Source organism: Opisthocomus hoazin, chromosome 15 (assembly GCF_030867145.1).
Source record: "Opisthocomus hoazin isolate bOpiHoa1 chromosome 15, bOpiHoa1.hap1, whole genome shotgun sequence".
Lineage (NCBI taxonomy): Eukaryota > Metazoa > Chordata > Aves > Opisthocomiformes > Opisthocomidae > Opisthocomus > Opisthocomus hoazin.
This window is the reverse complement of record NC_134428.1, coordinates 21,778,623-21,801,946: the sequence shown is the minus strand read 5'-3', so window position 1 is coordinate 21,801,946 and position 23,324 is coordinate 21,778,623. Positions and strand designations below refer to the sequence as shown.

Below are 23,324 nucleotides of genomic sequence, written 5' to 3'. Positions count from 1 at the left end.
ACACTGTAAAATTTAATGAGTTATTTAATTTCTAACATTATAAAGATATTTTTAGATTGATAAAACCTGTCCTTTTTAAAAAAAATCATAATTCACCCACCTCTATCCTCAGTTGCTTGAAACCTCATCCCAGATGTTCATTTTAGGGTTTCCCAACTGTTTTCTAAGCCTGGGCCACCAAACCCCACAGCATTATTTATTCCACCATAGTTTCTTTGGTTTCGAGATGTTTTATATTTAAGAGCTGAGAAACTGGAGAGTACCCATAACGACATGCTCCTTTACTGTTAGCATGTGTGCTCAGCTATTAGTGATATCATCGCACACCCTAGAATACACCGAAATGTTCAAGCAGAGATTTATTTTTAATAGTGATTTTGGACTCCAGTGGCTGCATTGCCATTAGACACCACGAGCTGATTTAGCGCCCAGGCTTTAACTTCCTCGGCTCCAGGGGTGGTGTAACACACAGACCCGTGAGTTCTGCCATCGAACCACCGCGTCTTGGCCACGGCACTGCTGGCCAGCTGCGAGGGATGTCTGCAATCTGCAGCACCAGGCAAACCCAGCTTCCCTAGGACTCTGTATCTACAAAAGGGAAAACAAAATATTTTGGCCACCTGCTTTTAAAGTACTATGAAAACATACGTGATCAACAGAATTTTTCTTATAGTTCAGAAAACAGACTTAAAAATGCTCTGGCCTCTCTCTCTGGCTTTAGATCTTTTATTTGCATTTTAACCCCGTTTGACTCTGCATACAGGTTAACTGCAGACTCCCCAAAGTTCTCTCACACAGCTTGCTGCTATGCCAGTGCTTCTTGTGTATTCTAAATCTAAGAAGACACAGCCAAAACTCTGAGCCCTGACTTGCTCTATTCAAGAAATCAGATGTTAGTATCAAAGAAAACACAGGAAAAAAACCAAATGAGTCCTTCTGGCCTAGATCACAGCTTTGTGTTATTTTGATCCTGGTTTCTGTGTGCCTCCTACAATCAGTTTCAAGTCAACCTTCTTTTAATACTGCAAGAGAAAATGCCAAATACACACGTAACCTCTGATCCTGAGATGCTGAGCAAGAGCACTATCATCCTAAGGTTTTATGAAATCACTTAATCTTAGTATTTACTACATTTCAAAAGAAGTGTTTGAAGAGCAGTGGAAAGTGGAGAATGCGGTATCTTCTTATTATGATACAGAACACTTCAAAACTACTTTGTCTGGGTCATGCTAGCTCTAAATCCAGCACAAGCACGCCTTGTTTATAATACCTCTGGCAATAGCGTTCCAATTACCACTTCCCAAAACGCAACAGTTTATGGAGCGGGATGCCTTGGTTCAGCCTGCTCCTCAGCTAGTTCAAAGGTCAGTTATCTGAACCAGCAGACCGAAACCTGCTGCTTACAGCATGTTCACGCTTCACACCAAGTAACGCCATGTGGTACAGAGCGCAGACACGCATACGTGTGTCTGTAAGTGTAGGGTATGCGTAGAACTACATTCTGAAACAGTTTTAATGAAGAAAAATAGGAAAAAAGAACAAACAAAAAAACATCAATGTTCAAGCTTGCATAAACACGTGTCACAAAGAGCTTTTATTGTTAAACTCTTAAACTATATATGTCATCCATTTTGTTATTCACTTGCAATACAAATTTTAATTTACCAGGTGCATGTAGGGGAGGTTTGGAAATAGGTTTGGTGGAATTTAACAGCTAGAGAGCAGCTTTCCAAGTTGCTGTCAATCTGCCTTTACTGTTGCTGCTAAGCTAACAATAATTTACTGCTGCGTGAGATTGAGAGTTTGCTTCTGATGTTTGAAGTCTCCACGTTACTGCGGATGATGCTGCCAGACAACGCAGTACTCGTGCTCTAGGTCTTTATGCAGGTTATGTCTATACGCAGGTTATATCTATATAGCCTCGTCCACACAATTTTAGAAGGCAGTTTTGAACAAGTGCCATCAAAAGCTCAGACACTTATTTTATTTCTCTACAGGTAATCAGCTCTCCAAAACAACTTGTGCCTTTTTAAAAATATTTGGGGCTTGAAATAAAGTTTCAGATAACCATGACTGTGAGCAAATATGCCCCAGTCTAGAAGCAGAGAGGGAAAGGGGGAGAATGGGGAGCAGTGGGGTACCAAGGAGGGAGAGAAAGCATGGGAGACCTGTGCAGGGTATGCGCATGCACACCAGCTGTATGCAAGCTGCTCGTCGTGATGTCCGCACTGCTGCCAAACCGGGGCAGGAATGGGGAGAGGTTGGTTTGTTTGCTTTCAGTAACTAACCTGCAGGTTTATGCGCGAGAGCAGGGTAGGAATGCAATAAATAACTCTGTCAAATGTCTATATGGCTTTTTGCCTTCACTGCATCTTAAGATCGTGTTTTTCTCTTTCATTTTAGATTTAATGGATCAACAAGCAAAAAAAAAAAAAAAAAGCTGAACAAAAGGGCAGAAAATGCTGAAGTTCTCAGATGTGTCCTTCACAGCAAGCACGGTGCTTTGACTTACCGGACTCCCGTGTACGACCTCTCACTACTTCGCTCCATGGTCCTGCCCCGATGGCATTGAAAGCCTGGATCTGCAGTTCATACTCTGTCCACTCCTCCAGATCTTCAACCGTGTACTCTCTTTCCAATCGGTCATTAACAACCTTCACCAAAGTGGGAGACTGCAGATCCACACGCCAGAACTTTATCCTGTATCCCACTGACTCTGGATTGCCATTATACTGCGTGTCAGGGAGCGGCTGGCAAACGACATAAAGAAAAGCACAATATTCCTACATGGAACACATTGCCAGGGCTTTCCAAACTATATACCCAGGCTGCCCAAACTCATATCAGGCCACAGGAAGGCAAAAAAGATCGAGAGGATGATTTTGGGGTTTATTTATGTTTCACAATCTCTAAATTTCTGAGTTGCTTGAAATTTTCTTTTCCTTTTTACCTTAATATTGAACCAAACAGATATGCTCACAGGACTATGCCCTTTGCTGTGGGCATATCAACAGAAATGATATGAATACAATATATTTCAGAGCTTTGTGATTAATTATGGAAATGAATGATAAATTGCTGAAGCATGCGACAAATTCATTTATCATACATTTTTTACTTTTTTTACTGACTCTCTGCCTGCTCATTTATCAGCAGAGATTTATTCTAGTATTCTAACTCCCCAAGCAATTTCAGAGATTAAAATATGAAATAATTAGCCTACTTCATGAAGTTTTGAGTTTTTTTCCCCCCCTTAAAACTAACTACATGATGCCACGGATGGCTGAGATTCAGTTCTGAATCACTGGGAAAGTTTGATACACATTAACATTTCACAGTTTAGAAGACTGTATCCCGCAGGCAAGCAGGGCTAGAAACGTGACCCCTCTTTCTGTAGGAACGAAGGAATGCCCAGCTCCCAGGGGAACACAGATTCACCTTCAGGTCTTGAAAAAAAAAGAGATTAAACACTTTCAAATGCTTATGTTACCAAGCATGAATAAAGGTGTGTCAGGTCATTTTTAGCTATGGCTGTTGCTCCTCCTGAACCCTATACAGCTCAACTCATGAAAATCAGGCTTCCAGGTAGCATAGCAAGAACACACAATCTTAGAAAGGTTTTAAAGTCTCTTAAAACAACCTTGAGTTAATTTTGATGTAAGATATGTAGGTCTGGACATAGTAGCAAAGGTTTAACGATGTGGGCATGTTATTCACACGGTAAAGCCATGAGTGAGTTATGTGGGTCCTATCAAATGAACGGCAACGGCTTTTCGACGGATACTGAGGTGACACCTTCAAGTCTGCTGTTTCGGTATTTCAAGGTTCAGAATTAAGTGCAGTGCGGCCCTGAGAAACTGGAATTATTCCTCTCTGAACAAAGAAAAACTCTCTTGCTTCTAGCCCAATTTTGACTTTCAGCCATAACAAATTTCTGCATGGAAGAGCTAACATTTGGGCAAAAGGAAACCTGTGCTTCATCAACTTCACACCACAGTAACCCCAGTGGAAAAATCTGCCTAACAGGGGAGAAGAAAAACCATTCTGGAGCAGGTTAATTGCCAAGTAAATCCCAGTGTGGCAACTCCGCAGGTAACTGAGACAGTCAAAGGGGCACATCAATGTCATAAATCACTGCACCTGAGCAATTTCTCATTTCTTCCCACGTTTTATCACGTAGCTCCACACCCTTTCACATAAATATAATCTTCCTACGGGAGTGTAACGCACAAACTTTGCTGCCTTTGAACCACAGCTGTTCAGTACCCGCGGGATGACTGCAATGGCCGGTGTGTGCCTTCTGGGACTGCTCTGTACAAAGCAAACAGCTGAGCCCTAGGAAACTGCAAATTGGCTCAAGGGTTCCATTCCTGTCCCACTTGTTGACCCAGAGCGTGGAACTGGAGGGTCTCAAAAGCCAAGGTTTTACACACAGGCATATATTCCCCTGATGAAGTGGCAGCAGCAGTGGCAGCAGGCAATTTAAGTGATTAATAGGGCACTTAAGGTAAGTCTCAGATTTCCGACTACTCTGAAAAAGGAAATAATTTTGCTGTTCCTCCTCATCCCAGACACGAGGAGAAAGCATTCCCGAGCACCCCGCTCCCCCTCCCAGCTCACCACCCATCGCAGCCACAGGCTGGTCTCGCTGGCCGTGCGCACGGTGACGCTCCCGGGGGCCACATCTGGCGGAGCCTGCAACGTCTGGATGACGCGGGAGGGCTGGCTGAGCGGGCTGGGGCCCACCACGTTCACCTGCCGCATCCGGAACCTGGAGTGGGGGGGAAGACGCGGTGCGTGCTGTAAGAGCTCAGCGAATGGTACCTCTCTTTCCAGAACAGGAAAAAGATGGAAAAATACAAATTAGGTCTCTCGAAACGTTCCACAAAGATCGTTGCGTGCAGGTCCCCTTTGTGTTTGCTGCTGAATGCTTTATGGTAACCGCTTTCAGATCCTCTCAGGTATTAAAAAAATGAAAATGAGATTAGCTTGGGGTCTATTAGAAACTTAGGTATTTGTGTGAGAAATTTATGTTAATTATACCAAGCCTGATGAGCTTATGCTAGCGGTAAGTGATTTTCTCTTGCAATGCTGGTACAATACATTTAGAAAGGTATTAAAATATCAAACTTTGGATATCCTCATTCCCTGTCAATATAAAAAATACACTAGCGATAACATTTCCCCTCAATTACTGGTTGAAAGAAGCTGATTTATCCCTGTGCTGCATTTTCAGCGTTCCTGCAGAAGAAAGATTAAGTTATTTAATATGGATATGCGTCTTTAAAAAATACCCTGTCTGCTTGAAACCATCTCTTCTACAATAAAAATCCCTACTGGGTCACAAAAGATTTAGAGAAATCTTTTTTTCAGGAAGCACAAAATAATTAAGACGTGCTGTACATTTCTGATACTCTCACCCGCCACCAGCAGTTAGAGGTATCCAGCACTTGCACATAAATACATGACCTGTTTATACTGAACACTTAATTTTTGGACCTAATGACTGAGCTTGGGAAAAGGGTGAGCTAGTCAACACAGCAGTGTTTCTTTATCTGCTCTGATCTCCCTAGAAAATGCATTAAAGGAAACACATTAAACAAATACTGTCCTTGATTTCACTCTCAGACACTGGCACAAAAATCTACAAAAGAAGCTGGGCGATAAAGATGGGGCCTGATAATTAGCTCTCATGATGTATTTCCTCAGTAGGCAATCACTAAAGCTGACCAGAGGACAACAAATCCATTTGGCAACAAACTTCTATGTTTCAAAAAATTCTGTAAAATTGCTCTACACTGAAATAAAACCAAATAAGCTCGTATCTGTGCGTGCACAAGAGAAAAAAAAAACTAGGAAAAATTCAAGGAGCTGCTTTACGATGAAAAAAAAAATCAGAGAACTGGAAGTGTGAAAGATCCCAGCATAACTGGGATCACTCTAGAATTCAACAGATACAGGAGAGAAATGAGATGCAGCAGCAAAAGAAACCACAAAGTTGAACAGTAGAAAAAAAACCAACCACCCCAAATTCCTCATACACTTCCTCATTATTTTTTATCCCAAAGACGTTTTTCCATACACCTGCTAGGCGTGCGAGTCTTTCTTCTTTCTCATGGATGCTGAATGTTGAACTCTGGTACAACCTGCACTTTACTATTCACCTCTGCCTTTTCAGCTTTATGGATCCACCTTTATGAAGGGAGCAAAATCTCAATCTGAAAAGAATTTTCCTAAACCTCTGCACCAGAAATCTCTGCTCAAGTTCACAAATTTCCAAAGAGCTTTTACTAAAATGTTTAGCTCTTGAGGACGAGGCGTAAAACACTTCTGTGGAGAGTTTGTGAGAAATTCGCTATGTTTCTAGGCTTCTGACTACGGCTGGAAAATTAGCGTACCAGCATTAAACTAGGTGTAAATTATACGAGCGTTACTTGGTTGCACCTACTGCTAGCTCACAATAGCGCACGGGGCAGCTAACAGGCCCTTCAGCCAGCGCAAAATGGACAAGTTTCTAGTAAGCTGACTTAAGACTTGCCCCTACATCTCCTTGCAACCAGCCTTTACATTAGCAAGCTCTTTCATGGAAGTATTTCTCATTAGGATTGAGTACCTCAAATTCTCAAATCTTGTCTATACCAAAGCAACGCATCACTTGAATTGAATTGATTTAAAAATCAATCTCATTTAACTGGAGTGTACCCATAATGTAGATTCACTTCAATCAGTTTAAGCATTGCATATATCTATTAAGCTTAACTTGGCAAATTCTGATAAACAAAGGTTTCATCTAACTGATGTTACCAAATTAAGCTAAATCAATAAAGCGATGTTTAAACTGATGTAAATATGTAATTACTTGTTTGCACCAGTTTAACTGCAATTGATTTGTCACTGACCGATGTTGCACTGGTGCACCCTTTAGATGAGGGAAGTCACAGGGCATCAGTTACTCATAAAAGCATTTCACTCTGCACTTGGATTTCCTTTTTACTGTTACAAACTGTATTGTATGTCAATTACAATTAACAATATCAGACGAGTAATTTCAAGTATAAACTATGACAACAGCAAACCTTTTCCCTTTTGTTCAGATTATAAAACACAGCCAGCTGTTTCTGATTAGGAAAACTGTTCCATGCTGCTACTTACTCATTTTTTGCATGCTGCAGCTAATTACCTGCTGTTCTTACCTGTAATGAGTGTAAGGAGTAAGGTTCGGTACCTCCAGCATCTGAGCATCAGGTTCATTCTCCACCTCACGAAGACTCACCCATTCTTCTTCATCACCCAGCACACCAACCTGTGGATGAGAAAGGTTAAGCAGGAATACAATGCAGACTATATACAGATATTTACAAAGAATTATATACATAAACTCTTTTGCAATGTATGTCATCACTGCAGTGGAAGAACAAATGCTTTTAAATACATATTATCCAGTTAAAAGTAATTTTTATATGACAAGGCACTAGTTATTTGTAAAACGACAACCGAGCCCAGTTAGCCAAGTTTCCTTGTACCTACTGGGACTTCACTGGGATCCTCTGATAAGATCTATTCCAGAAAAACACCGTGAGAGCGCTAATACCCTGTTCAATCTTGCTGCCACAATACAAAAGTATCAAGTAGTAATATAACAAAATGAGAAATAGCCTTGATAATAACTCACAGGAACTGATGCATACTAAGTAAGTCTCAATGGAGGCAAAATGCCATGGAAATGAAGACAGAGGAACAAGAACAAAGTCAAAGAACAAAAGTGTTTTAACCTCATCTGCTGGCCTGCACTTAGACCAGACTTTTCTGTGTGCAATCCTTTCTATTAATTAATCACAGCATGTTACTCAACATAGTCCCTCAGCTACGGCAGTGTTGGAAGGGGCAAAATGGGGATGCGAATTGAGAGCACTACTTTCCATCCAGCTTTCTGGAGAGAAAATGGAGACGAATCAGGACTTTAAAGGAAGTCAACAAGGCATGATGGCAAGGCCAGAGCCTGGCCGGGGACCCTGGAAGATGGCAGCGTCAGGAGGCAGGGTTGTGGGTGTAAGAGTCACAGCAGCAGCAGGAGACGGAGAGAGGTGGTAGATGGCTGCACTTCCCTTTGGAGATCCACGGGCGCGGAAGCCCAGGGGAGCTTAGATGAGACTCCCCGATGCAATGCCCTAGCACTGTGCACATCTACCCTGCTGTTTCAACCCTACCAGAAAGGGTCCAAGTCCCTCCCCCTGCCCTGGTATCCACAATCACGGGCTGAAGGCCATCAGAGGGTACGTAGGCAGCAATTTCCCTTGGTGTCTGTTCACAGACTTAGTATCCACGCAGATCCTTTTTTACCCTGCTGGCACTATCTACTGCCACAGACTGCTGTGGCAACAAATTCCAGAAGCTCACAACCCACTGTGTAAAGAGCTATTTTCTTTAATCTTTTTTAAACAGATCTCTTACGAGTTCTGTATACTAGTTACAGCCACAGACACTGCCAAAGCACTCAACAGACAACGTAGCCCAAAGTATCTAGCATACCCCAAGTACTTCAAATAGAAAATTAGGTTTCATTCACTTTTTTTCTTCCTCCTTCAGGAGAAGCAGCCTGATTTATTTATAGATGTTTTAGTTCTTCGCTCACCCAGGACTTGATGTGCTGCATATTTATGTTTGTGCATGAAGAAATGACACAAAGAAAATTAGGCCAAAGAAATAAGTTCTGCACTGCACTGTGAAAAGAAAATTCTGTGATCTTCCTAGCAGAGGACTGCTTTCATGGGGGGATGTGGTTGCACAGGTCTTGATGGGCTTTTCAGTCTTGCTGGTTATCAAGCACACTGCCACACACCAAACAATGTATAAAATAGACGTCAGCGAATATTATGGGCCTTTTAAAATTCCCAGCCCAACTGAGCTCCATAAATTTTAGTAAAGTCCATGGATGCAGAAACTTAAAGGAAGCATGGTAAAACAGAACAGCCCTAAACTGAACCCAGAGACCAAAGAGATGATAAAGAGAATTAAAAAAAAAAACCCTACATGAACAAAGAAAGGAAGAGAGGGTTGATTTCAGTCAAGGAAACAGAGAAGAATTTTTAAAAAAAGAGTTTTTGATTAATATTGTAGAAAGTCTATAGTAAACGCTTATTTTTGCAAAACTCCTTGCTCTTAACAGCATCACCTCAAAGTGCTGCAGTAATTGTATAGCAACAGTTCACAGCGCTTTGGAGCTGCAAATAATCTCCAGTAGTGAGTCCGTTGTCTTTTTGTATTGTAAGAACAGTAAGGGCTTTTTAAAATACTTCTTCCATAGGAGAAAAAAAAAAAAAAAAGGACCACAGGTTTCAGTTGTTCTGCAGCAGCAGGCAGGTCATTAATACCCATTAAGGACCACATGGTTCAGACCCAGAGGCCCACAGGGCTGTGAAAATTGACATTGACTCAAGCTTGAGAGATGTCCAAAACCCCCTGCCTGGTCCACAGCTAGGCATTCACCAGCTGGCTGCAGAGGTGACAATATTAAGGATCTTTTACTGATTGAGGAGCAGCCAACGCTTCTCTGTGCCCAGGACTACGACAAGCCCCTCGAAAGCTATCCGAAGAGACAGCTTTCTGGTCAGAATGCTTTCCTCCTGGTAGGAACGAAGGGTGCAGCCCATGAGAAAATGGCAGAGGCCAATCAAGCCAGGCGTGTTGGTTGCTCCCAAGCTCAGGAGCCAGCTGGTAAAGAGGTGACCACTACCTCTAGTGGGAGGTGGGGGAACCTGGGCAAACGGCAACATAGATAGTCCCAGTTAACCGCTTTTAGGCTCATTTTCTGCCAAAAGGTAACGAACGAGAGACAGAAAAAAAATCAACCACAGGCATAGTTCTGTGATTCAGCAAAAGATTTTATGAAAAATAGATGGGGAACTTGCTTTAGTTAGAATAATATCACGTAATGTTCCCAGGATCTGGTGCCAGCGTTTGGGAAACTAACTCAAAGGGTCACATCTTCTACTGAAATCAGTAGTGTATTTTAAGAGAGTGCTGCTTGTGTGGGGAGTTTTTCCAAAGTAAGAGGACTGCAGGGTGAATGGCTGTAGGGTAGGCTCAGTGAACAGCCCAAGGACTTCTGCATGACCTCGGAGTTGTGTGGCCGAGCAATTCTACGCCACTGTTTTTCAAAACAAGTTTCATTTATTTAGCAATAATCTCAGAAATGAGTCTCGGAAGAGAACCTTTAGTGATGCACTTCTGTATTTTTAACTTCCACAACAGCTATATAGTAGATTCCAAGTTTCAGGCTCTTGAAGAAAAAGGAAATTATTATTGCTGAAGCACTCTGATGTCAGATCAGAAGAAACGTATCAGTTTCAAGCATCAGAGTACAAAGGGATTCCCACGGGGCAAACAGAACTATGGGCAATGGAAAGGATAAAAGAGTTCTTTGAGGGGCAGGAGAGTCCAATATGAGTCACTCTGCATAAAATAAAGTTAATTTAGAGGCTTCTTTCTTGTAGCTGTTTTTCGGATAACAGTGTATGCAGACTTCAGAAAAGGATTATGTTTGTTGACAGACGCGCACATATTCATGTGTGCATTGTTTTAGGAGGCAGATGAGAACACCAACTGCTTTTCTGTTACCGCATAAAACCTCCTTAAGAAATGCACTCTGCATCTCAACAGCTCTCCATACAACAGGGCCACAATCCCCACGACTGCCACGATCAACACACCTATGTCCACCGAGACACTTCACATGATTCTCCCTACCGATCAGCACATATTCATTCCCATCTCTCAGCTGTTCCCAAGGCACTACATTCAATAAAAGGGCATATCCGTCTATTATTACAGAAATGAGACAGTATAAAACAACATTGGAAGTGACGTCAGAACCCATCACTTCTCTATGCAGAAGTTTCTCCATTTCTAATAAGGAAAATGTTACATATTTCATCAAGGGACTTGACATTTTCTCATGGAATGCACTACATGAGCAAACTTGCAGAATTGTGGCTTAAAAGAAACAAAAAATAATTAAAATTTTGAATTAAAAAAAAATTATTTGCTGCAATATTTTGTATAAGACAATAACGCTTCCAAAATTTCGAACAGTTACAAAGCACTGACTGCAGGCAAGGAAAACACAGTGTTTCTGTACATTAGAGAGGTACCCTGCATTCTACTATAGTTCAAGACATGTCAGAGTTTTCATTATAGAGGTCCATAACTCACACATTTGAAATCGCTTTGGGAGAAATTTGGTTCACAAGATGTCAGCCTGGGTGCATTTTTTTTCTTCACAAAATCCTTAAATCGATTCAGCCATTTTTGATTTAAAGATTGGCAAAGGCATAAAATTGTCAGAGTTTCAGACACTTTATTTACCAGCTCCGACGTAAAAATGACACCAAGAGAATCACCTTGTACAATGGATGAATCCTCTCTGGGTCACTGACTTCACCCACAAAACCAGATAAATATGTGGTTAAAGTTACAACATCTTTCCCAACTCACAGCTTTACAAGCTAGTGCAGCGATAACGCTTTAAATATTTTACTACTTTGAAACTCTGCTACTGCTCACCATGATGTTCACACAAAAACTCTCTAAAAACAGCAGCAAGGCTTTAAGCACAAACTCTTTATATTAAAGCCCGCATACTCATGGCTTCATGGCTTGCAACACCTCTTCGTAAGTTGCCTTCAGCTGCTCCACAGGTCTTCTGCTGTCTGCACAATAACACTAATGCCCAGAAAACCACACCAAACTCAGCAGATGTTAGCCCAGTTTTTCTACTCAGCCACTGGGAAGTTTGGTGCTGTGGACCGAGCACCTACCAAGGCATTGCCATGATGATGTCATTTATGTACTTGTCCTGACAAAACCCCTGGAAAATTCCAGCACGAGAAAAATAATAAGCTGAAATTTGATTGCAGCAGCCAGAGAGTGCAAACACGAAACCATGTGAACAACAGCAGGGACTCGGCGCCATTCTTGGTGGCAGATTGCCAAAACGAGTGTCTCCAATATATACTCTTAACTGCACCTGAAAGCCCAGGATGACTGGAAGGATTTACTGAAATTCTTTGGGGATGAACATGTTACCTGTGCGTGTCAACGCCACAAGACAGTTATTGCTGGTCCTTCTGAACAAGTGTCAGCAGAACCTTTCTATTACGTTATATCCTCTTCTCTTTAGATTATACTGTCTGTAGAGGAAAAACCATGTCACAAATATTTTTTAAATAGCATTGGTAGTTATTTGTAGTTCTCTGTTTGGAAATCTAGTTTCCTCCAGTCCTCTGAGTCTAGATGGAAAGATGGAAAAGAAACAGCCTAGTGATTTTTATGAAATCCCCTCAGAAGTACAGAACGTAACTTCACTAGAAACATAAAAATGGGTTTTTTAACACTTGATAGTTGAGTATCTACCAACACTAAAAACTTAAAGACCTGATTCTCCTCTCATGTTCGTTGACATAATTGAGAATTAGTTCCACAGTGGCTCCCGTGTATTTACACCCCAGCACAAAAAGCAGAAGCCAAGGCCAGATGTACAAAATTTCACGTCAGCTGGAATTCCCAGCTGTGTTCTTCATCCAAATTGTTTGTGAACTATCAGGCTTCAAAAATGGCACTTTGCCAAAATGGAATACTTGGAATGTTTTCTAGACCTGCCCTTATCAAGGAAGCTTTGTGCCACATAAAGGAACAAAGAAGAAAACCACGCTGGTGGCAACTTGTTTGTGTGTGTGAATATAAAACAGCCTGTCTGCAAGGACTCGGACATTCATAGTAAAGGGTTATATTCCTAGTAGAGATGGAAGCGAAGATGGACTACATATAAGCGATGTCCAACACAAAGCCATCACCCAGCTGTACAAACAGAGGGGGACACAGATGAAGCGCACGGCCGTACAGCATTTTTGCTGGTCACGCTTTGCCAAGAACCCACCGACAGCAGAGGCGCAGCCCAGAGGGAACAGACCTGTGTGAGGACACGGACCCAGTTCTCCTCCTTCCAGGAGAGATCGTGCTGTACAAGGTCCTCGTAAACCGCAATGTATTATTCCCCAAGTCATAAGCTTTTTTCAGCTACTCTGCACCTTGTTGCAAACTTTCGGAAAGGCTGGTGTTCAGAAAATTCATGAAGGGATGGAGATGTAGGCCCTGTACCTGCCTGGACAGAATCTTTATTCTCTAATTCAACTGATGAATTGAAAAGTATGCTAGAACATATAGATTAGTGTTTTATAGTTAAATGTGATCCTATCACTCCTCGATACCACCTGTTTTAAAACCACGGTGTGCAAACCAATGCCTTTAGGGGCTTTTAATTTAATACTAAGGCATGAAACACTTAACAGGGCCATTAAAAGCTGTACATGGGCCAGTGAATGGAAGATCCAGCAGGGAAAATATCCTTCCTATGTCTCTGTTTAGAAAGTACTGTCTGTGGTTGGGTATAACCACTGCCCTTCAACCTGACATAGTCCTAACAATTATGGCTGTCTGTGCTAAAACACATATGTCGCAACAGTAATCTGCACCCCAGCACCGCCGAACCACTGCTTAGAACTGACTACATGAAAGGCATGAGGAAACACTGGGGTGTCACTGGCAGCTGTTTTGTGAAAGCTCGTGTGTCTTTAAAACATCGGCAGAAAAACCTGTGAAGTCCAGAGGGCAGGTCCACGGCAGCCCAGGAGCAGGTCAGGATGGAGGCATCCCTACCCTGTCTGTGCTCCCACTCCCGTGTTCGCGTCCCCTCCCCTTGCTACAGGGCTCTTCTGATCGCACACACAGCCTGTGTGGGGTGTCGATCCATCTGACCATCGTTAGTTCTTGGCTGGATCAAGCAGCTCCGGGTATGATCAGGCCAGAATCAGCGCATGCTGAGGCAGGAGTAAGAAAGTGTTGGTAAGGGTGATGGGGATAAGGAGCGGGAACACAAGCAGGATAATGGCAGCTCTGGTTTAGATTGGCTAAAGGTGCTGTGAAATTGCACTTTGAGAGAGAGAGTTTGAGTGGAGTGCTGGCAGAAAGGGGCTGTGAACAAAGGATTATATGCAGCTGACATCCTGGAAACAGGATTTGCCATATCCTTAAGGAGTCACCAATTCCTCTTCATACCTGAAAAGACTTTTGTTAATCATGTGAGCAAGATTTTTTTTTTTCAATTAAGTCCACTTGGCACAACATTTCCTGTTGTGCCAAAGCTAAACAGTGAAGTACGGTGCAGAAGAAACTTGCAGTGTAGCTGTGGTGAAAACAACTGTCCAGATTCCACAAAGACTTTTGCTGTGCTCCCTCCCCAAATGGAGCAAATGTTCCTGGATCCAGGATCTACCAGAACCACTAACCCCTTGATTTTCTAGCAACGCACAAGATGTTGATGAGAGTTTGTGAACAAGAGGAATCCTCCCTTCCCTCCCGGCACACCAAGAACCCTTCAATCACTATTTGTACCCAGGGCTCTTCAAGGATGCAGATGAATGTCCTGGTAATTATTACTGCAGGTTTAAAGCATTCAAATTTATTTCACTTCGGTGGTGTTCTGTAACACACAGAATTAACAAATTCCAAGCAATATCAATGTGGTGCAATATCAATGTTAACCATGAGCCAGCAGTGTGCCCTGGTTGCCAAGAAGCCCAATGGGATCCTTGGGGTGCACTGACCAGCAGGTCAAGGGAGGTTCTCCTCTCCCTCTACTCTGCCCTAGTGAGGCCCCATCTGCAGTACTGCGTCCAGTTCTGGGCTCCCCAGTTCAAGAAAGATGAGGAGCTACTGGAGAGAGTCCAGTGGAGGGCTACGAGGAGGAGGAGGGGACTGGAGTATCTCTCCTATGAGGAAAAGCTGAGGGAGTGGGGCTTGTTCAGCCTGAAGAAGAGAAGGCTGAGAGGGGACCTCAGAAACGCGTACAAAGATCTTAAGGGTGGATGTCAGGAGGGTGGGGCCAGACTCTTTCAAGTTGTGCCCAGAGACAGGACAAGGGGCAATGGGCACAAACTGAAGCACAGGAAGTTCTAGCTGAACACGAGTAAGAACTTCTTCCCTCTGAGGGTGACGGAGCCCTGGCCCAGGCTGCCCAGGGAGGCTGTGGAGTCTCCTTCTCTGGAGATATTCCAGACCCACCTGGACGCGGTCCTGTGCAGCCTGCTCTGGGTGACCCTGCTTTGGCAGGGGGGTTGGACTAGATGATCCACAGAGTTCCCTTCCAACCCCTAACATTCTGTGTTTCTGTGCTCCAGCACAAAAATGCTTCTCAGAATGTGCCAAACCACCATATTACAGAATTTCAGTGTTTAATTCCGTAACACGCAATAATGTGTATGTAAAAGGTACAAAATGTACCAACTCGTTCACAACAATCTCACTACCAAGTGAAGTGATTGTATCAACATGTCTAAGTGGTGACGGTGATTTAAGAAGTCCAACATTTGGTCTCAAAACCAGATTATATTATTTATAAAGATCTGTGGGTGGAAAGGAAGAAGCAAAGCTCATCTGTCAGGAGAACAAATGAGGAATTTATAACTCCTCCAAGGCATAATGACAGCAGAAGGAGGGGTATTGTTTAAAGCTGATGAAGAGGAGAATTCATCCTATTCATATCTAGAGGCCTGGATAGAAAGCCTCAGTATATTCCATTATAAGGTAGAAAAATACACTCAGTCTCATCAATAATGGTACCTTTACTGTTCAGTGCAATTCTTCCTATACTTCTGACTCTATGAGATAATAATTCCAGGTTTGCATCTGGTTTGAAAATACACCTAACAGAACCAAACACAGGTTTCACGCCCTTTTTTGACTAAATGGATAGACATAAGCTCTGCTGTATGAGTTGCTTATGATGCATCTGGTGTTCTGAACATACGCAAAGCTGTTTAACAAAAACCCATGTGAATTTTTTAAAGGATACGCATTCTCACATATACATATTATGTATCATATTTTTCTTCTGTTCCTGTGAACAGACATTACACATTCAGAGGACCCTTTTCTCACTGGCCACTGCACAAACATTTCTCAGCTAAGCCTCTCAAGCTCCCTCGCATTCCAACCTTTCCATGACGCTCTGAACAACAACCGCCAGGCCATTTACTGAAGAGCTTTGGTCCAAAGTTAAATAAAAACTGCACTCCAAACAGCAATTCTCTGTTTAGACCCTTCTTAACCCCTGAGAAACTTCATTAAGAGCTTTTTGTCAGGGACATACCTGGCCTTCGACTATCCACTTGCAGATGGAGGTTTTGCCGTCATACCCTGGCCGGAACTGCAGCATGGCAGAGCGAGGGCTGATGTTGGAAATCACCAGGTTGGATGGAGCACCTGGAAGTTCTGAAGAAACAGAAATGTAAATGAGAGGTGGAAACGCTCTTCGTCTAGGGCCCAGTAACATAGGTTGACATTCAATGTTTCAGCATATAAAATATCTTGGTAACAATTATAGCAGAGCAAATAGCTGTGGGATTTTTCTTTTTGGCAGAGCATTACATACAGCATTGCTATTTCTGATGCTCTGAGCATGCACCTCATTTTTGCAGATCAGATGGGCAAAGAAAGAGCCCCCCTACAGAATTACAGCTCCTATTTTAGAGAAGTGGCATAACCGACAAAGCCTGGTGGCTCAGAGGGAAGGTGCTGCCCAGCTCTAGGTCTGCCAGTCACTTGCCAAGTCCCCTGATTCCACTGTATTTCTGTTTCTCCAGAATTAAATGACAATAATTATTACTCACTTCTTAAAGTACATAGAATTTTAATATATTAACAACAGAAAAAGACTCATATTTTTGGGTAGTGTATGGGGAAGATTCTGTGATTCTTATATTGACCTATAACAGCTGGGGTTTAGAGGGCATTTCTGATGCCTGAATAAAGCACATGAACTTTTTCAAATTTCTGTTGCAAATAAAGAGGGTGACCTTCTACAGGTAAAAGTCTGCAGCCCCAATCAGATCTTTGCCTCACATCAGTCAAGCTTACAGTGGCATTTACATTTTTAATATTATCTGAATTATCAACAAAAGCAAGCCCAGGAAAGAGATTAAATATGGATTGTTTAGAATAAATTCCCAATAGTACCTGCATTTATAAGTAATGGAAATTAGTATTCTAATCAGTAATCATTCATAAAGTTGTACTATGTGCAAATGAAACAGGCAAAAAATGGGCATATTTTTGGCATATATTTCATGTATGCACGAATACACAATATTTCTTGATTCTTACTTCACATTTGTGGGAACTATGATCGATAAACTAACCCTGACCAAGTAGGATAATGCTGTTATCGGGCTAACAACAGGGAGCATGGCATTGATCTAGTCTACAGCTTATCACAATTACCTGTGATTAAGGAAAAGAAAGGCAAGCATACTTCAAGGCATACAGAAAAGGTCAAAAATACCAGAAAGGGGAAAAACTGGATTACCATCAGTGAGGTACACTAACTGCTCCACTCTGGAAAATTCTACTTGCATAACCCATAAATTAACTGAAACTGCTTGTCTGAGGTAAGAATTGGCTTTTTAGTTTGCTTTCTATACTGGGTGAGGGAGAGTGCAGAATTTTAAAAACAAAATGCAAAAAAGGCTAAATTTACAGGTGCCCGAACTGTCACTCAGACGATGCAGCACAGGAGTACTTCCTCCCAAACCGTTCTCACGCCACAACTCCTTCATCTTGTAAATAAGCATTTAATTTCATTAGATGAAAGTCCTCTCTTAGGTGACAAACTATACAATTAAAAATGGAAAAACTTTTCCCTTTTAACAGCATCCAGACTCTATTTTTCCCCCAAAGCAACACTTAATTGATTCATGCTTCATTCTTACGTTGCTTTGTAAATGTCAAGAGATCCTGTATTGTATCCACTGTATTACTTTGTCCATTCCTTCTGCCATCCCTACAACTTTTTTTGCATTTCTATTAACCAGCCTCAACTTTCAGGCAATTTCAAATTGTAAGCGTGTTCATGTTAATGTTTTCAACTGTTCTAAAAATTAAATTTAAATAAGGAATTCCAATGCATTATAAATAAACCCACTTTATTATTACTGAACCAAAGTAATTTGTAATCTTGGGAACATACAAACATGAAGCATCAGCCCACTTGAATTTTAGTTTCACGGAGTTTTACCAACCTGGGGGCACACCAGAAGAGATGGTGGAGGACGTGACCCACCCGCTCCCTTTCGCGGTCACAGCTGCCACCTCGATGGTGTAGGTGGTGAGAGACGACAGCCCTGTGATCTTGTACTCCAGTGTCGTGTTGGGCAGCGTGCGGGCGAGACGAGATTCATTCCTGCCGTACACCTCCCAGGAGACCTGGTACCCTGAGAAACAATTACACAGCAGTCAGGGGGCCGTAGCAGTGGTGGGGTCTAGTTTCCCTTCTAAAGCACAGTCGTACAGTAACCCAGAGACTGATAAATTCCTGCTTCTGCAAGATTTGCTTGTGGTCAGTGATGGTATGACTTGTGTCCTACTCTACTCCATTACGGTCACCTTTTATAAGCAGAAAAAAAAAGCTGAAGCAAATGCTGGCTAAAATACACAAGTATTTTTCTAATCTTGTTATTTCCAACAAGCAGTTGATGTAGGTACCCCATGGGCTATCATCTGTCCAGCAGATTACAGTTGGGGGAGGACATGGATTCTCAACATTCTGCCTCTTTTCTATGACTACACAGCGTTTACTATGAAATGGCTAGGAAACCTGGGGACCATCTTGCAGAAGGGTGGACTTTCATTTTGTGAACTCTATGAAGTGAATAGGAAGAAGCACTGGAAGATATAACATCTTCTCGTCAGCTGGAATGTCTAATTAAAAATCTGTATGTGCTTAGTAGGGCTACTCCCTTTCCAGGCTGAAGTTACCTTCACTGCTGTATATCTAGAAATACGTACAAATCCAACAATAACAATCAGGCCGGAACATTGTGGGAAATCTTCTAGGAACTGAAAAACCTCTACTCCCCACTGCTTGTTCCTCGCAGAAATCCTTTAGCAGGGTGAATCATTATCCTTTCTTTCAAAACCATAGTGTAGCCAACGCATTGTCCAAAACTGCACTCACCCTGACCTCCATATTATTCTTCTATCATAACCAGGCTTTCCTTCTTATCACTTTTATAACCATTTGCCTTCCAAGAACTTTTGAAACTTTCTACTGTCTGATTTGCTCAATTTTACCTCCAAATCTGCTTGTCCTCCTCCTGCCCAGTGCCACTTTGTTCTCGCTTGAACCCATTTGAACTTTACTGTGCCAGTCTCCAGAGAGCGTGTCTGAAAAGTTTGCTTGATTGCAGCTTTCTTTGTGATTTGACTCAGGGGGGGGAAAAATACACCTAGCTCTTGAATGCTTGTGAAATGGAAGTGAGTGAAAAGGACTAACAGAAAGGAACCCCACTGAGTGAACCACGCATGAGGCAAGCTGCCTAGAGAAACTCCCTACAGGGTTCTTGTTTCCATCATCTAAGATAAGGAATTCAGACCAGCTGGGGGGCTTGAGGGTTTTTTTTCTTTTTTTTCTTCTTAAAAAAACCCCACATGATAAGCTGTTTAATGTATACAAATTGATGTAGCAAAATACCTTACGGTATTAATCAACAGGGAAACATCATCTCATGAACTAAAAGCGTGGTGAGACAAATATTTCTGCAACAACTTGAGAAGTGCTGTTCTCCCTCCTCTGGTGCTAGCTGCCACCACTGACAGAGATTCATGTTCACCTAATTTTGCATGAAAACGGGCTCGGAGTACTCACATAGTCACTAATTACTTTTCAGGTGAGGGGGTCGTGATACCGAGCCGTGGTACTTCAACCATTCCAGCTACACCACAACCGCTTGTCTGACTACGCACTACCTAGGGGAAGGGGAAAAACTCCTGAATGCCCATCTGGAACCAGTTTTAACTCAGTGCCTGAATGGAAATTCAGTCAGTAATATTCCAGTATCTCAGAGATCCTGTGGCATTTTGAAATTCTCTGGAAATGCTTGAGACTCGTTTGCCAGTGATCAGGGTTTATGTAGCAGAGGTAAGATTACAATCTGTACGAAGATTTGACAAAACTTAAGGACTCTATTGCTTTTATTAATAGAGGGTGAACAGAAAGATGGGGGATGACTTCCCACTCTGATGCTCAGTGAAGAGGCACGAAGGAGTTGCAAACAGAACAACCATCACAAGTACCCCCTTCTTTCAAAAGCCGTGGGTGCTACATTTGCTCCAGACAGGGCAACGTGGAAGAATGAGAACAAGCCCCAGGAAGGTGCAATTGTGCCTCTCCCCGCTTCCCGACAGAGCACCGCGGCCCCGGCCAGCAGAACGTCCGTGTGCAGCCATGGATGGAGCAGACGCTGGGCAAGGGCCATGCCATGGCTCATCTGTCTGCCGGGAGCTGCGGACGACCCTGCTCCGCCTGCTTTGAACCCTACACATGGGCTGGCAGAGGGAATCAAGGAGCATCACCTCAGAATAAAACAAAATGGGTTGCTCAAAGCGATAAACAGCCAGAAGATAAGCAGGGGACTTTTTATGCTCTCCCTATCCATTTGTGGCTTACAAACAATAGAAAGTTTCATCCACCATGCACTAGGCAATCCTCAGTGATTGAGATATCTTCTCTCCCATCTAGATAAGCTTTGGATATGCATAAAATGTTGGTGATTATTCTTTGAACACTTTATATTTTCTCCCTTGTGACTACAGGGATGAGACTCAGCTTTCCCACCCATTAGGCACATAGTCTCTATGTATTTATTTAACTGAAAAAACATTCACTGGGAAAAATATGCGGAGTTCACATGCAAATTGAAGAGAAGGCAGAGAGGCAGCATTTACTGCTGGATATTTCACTCCCGAAAGTACAGTTAAATTCTAGTCATATTGAAAAATGCAAACAGCAAGTACACACATACATACCGAGCAGACACAAAGCCAAATGCAACCATGCATAACAAAAACAGATGAAAAAATGCTGAAGGAAAGGAACAACATCCACTGGACCCCCATGTAGCACTTAAGCCACAATGACTGACAGATGGGCAGAACTTTCGGACATGTGGTTGGTAAAAACGTGCTCTCTGTTGTACAGACGTGATCGCTGCCAGAAATGGGCACGGCAGAGTCCAGCCGGCCTGGGCTGAGTGTTTCCTCCAGATTAGGTGTGAGAATAGAAAAGATGCCATGGAGCCTTCCTGTATGCTCTGGCACTACACCCTCTCCACAAAACGCAGCCTAACGGAAACTAATGACTAGAGGAGTTTCAGAAATAATTTTCTGTTGATCTGGAGTAAATTCTCTACAAGCGAGCAGTACACCCAATCACAAACTGTCCGTCTACATCCAGGTCCTCATAAATCAATGTTTACCGAGAGAACAGGGAAGATACTGAAATTTACAGCAAGAATAATGGGCAATTTCCCTGAGCAGAGCTGGCTGCTGGGCGCCACTCTCCGCGCTCCCCTCCTCCCAGCTCTGCTGCACCGAACATCAAGGTCCAGTAAAGATATCAATGAGCAGAAATGATGAATAATTGCCTCCCTAAGGACTCAGCTCTCCAAGCAGCCCTCTATAAACCTCGGAGGTACCCAGGGCATGAACAATTTTGCTATTCTTCTCTTCCATCCCAAATACAATTTGCATTATTAAAGATGTTTCTTTTTCCTTATAAACTTTGCTGGGCATTTTTACACTGGTGTTTCTTCATCACCAACAGAGCTTCTGGAGTTCATTCTTTCTGAAACAATTTGCCCCAAATGTAACAGAGCCCATCATAGTGCTCTACTGGGTTTCAACCCACTCACAGAATCACAGAATGTTAGGGGTTGGAAGGGACCTCTGCAGGGTCACCCAGAGCACGCTGCACAGGACCGCGTCCAGGTGGGTCTGGAATATCTCCAGAGAAGGAGACTCCACAGCTCCTCTGGGCAGCCTGGGCCAGTGCTCCGTCACCCTCAGAGGGAAGAAATTCTTCCTTGTGTTCAGACGGAACTTCCTCTGCTTCAGTTTGTGCCCGTTGCCCCTTGTCCTGTCTCTGGGCACCACTGAACAGAGTCTGGCCCCATCCTCCTGACATCCACCCTTAAGATCTTTGTAGGCATTTCTAAGGTCCCCTCTCAGCCTTCTCTTCTTCAGGCTAAACCAGCCCAGCTCCCTCAGCCTCTCCTCGCAGGAGAGATGCTCCAGTCCCCTCCTCATCCTCGTAGCCCTCTGCTGGACTCCTTCAGGAGCTCCACTCTGGGAGGCAGCAGCTTGTTTCAAGCCAAGCAATTCTGTAACACCAAGCATAGCGCCGCTAACTTCTGCTTAACAAGGAAGAGTATTACATCATCTTACTTAGACAGCTAGACTTGGATTTAGGTACCTAAATTTAAGCACTCAGGCTTGAAGGCTTTGGCCATCTTCACTGAATCAATACTGCTATGCTTTCAGAAGTCATTAGTTTCTGTTCTTGAACCACTTAAATCAATGCATATTTCAGGAAGATTACTGTGGTATAAAGGCATATGAAGATGTGCATAAGGACTCCACATACACGATAAACATCACGGAAGACACATGTATAAATGGTGCACGCTACTAATACACACAGAAAACACTGACAAGTGCAAGTCCTGTCAAAATAATTAGAACTGTTAAAATGAGTCAGGAAATTAGACTGATATAACATTTCAGTGTTCAGGGGCCAGAAAGTCTGATTTTTTTAAACTCCTAAAATGTATTTAATATTTACAAATTACAATACATTTTTAAAAAAAACATAAAAATTAAACTTTTCAATGTCAATGCTCAAAAATATTTCCACCCATGTGAAATGATCTTCTCCCTTCCCAACTATGATTTTTAGCTCCAGTAATTTAAAATTTGGGACCTTTCTTGCACTTCAAAACCTCGAAACCCTTTGTTAAATGGAATGTCCACCCTGTGCAGCTGTCATAGTTTCCCATCTGAAAGCAGTATTTCCTCTGTTGATAAGAACTAGACTTTTTCCTCAATTGTTTATAGCTTCCTTTATGAAAAAAAACAAAGTTGATGATGTTGTATCTACACTGGCATACAGTAAATAGATAAACAGCTTGTCAAATGGCAAGCTCGTCAAAGAGAAACAAGAGAGTTCTGAACCCTTGTGATGGTTTACACAAAATTAAGTAATGACATGCAAATTCATTCATGCAGTCCACAGCCAGACCACTTGATCACAGACGAAGGATACCGCTGATTTCAGTCTTGGTCTTGATTGCAAATCTCAGCAATGCCAATCCAGATTTTGCAGCTGTAAACTCCATGTAGCAACCCCCCACCTTTGGGGCAAAGGCCAAACACTGTCT

The 23,324-nt window shown here is 42.6% G+C and overlaps 1 protein-coding gene across 2 annotated transcripts in view; it reads right to left on the bottom strand.

The window, feature by feature from the left end:
• The window catches only part of SDK1 (sidekick cell adhesion molecule 1), a 429,398-nt gene that overhangs the window by 81,553 nt on the left and 324,521 nt on the right, over positions 1-23,324 (bottom strand). For both annotated transcript variants that reach the window (XM_075436492.1, XM_075436493.1), the window contains exons 21-25: positions 18,132-18,323; positions 16,205-16,326; positions 7,194-7,303; positions 4,621-4,771; positions 2,513-2,750 (exon numbers count right to left, since the gene is read on the bottom strand). In XM_075436492.1, coding sequence (XP_075292607.1) covers positions 2,513-2,750; positions 4,621-4,771; positions 7,194-7,303; positions 16,205-16,326; positions 18,132-18,323 — 813 coding nt within the window. The remainder of the gene's footprint in view (positions 1-2,512; positions 2,751-4,620; positions 4,772-7,193; positions 7,304-16,204; positions 16,327-18,131; positions 18,324-23,324) is intronic.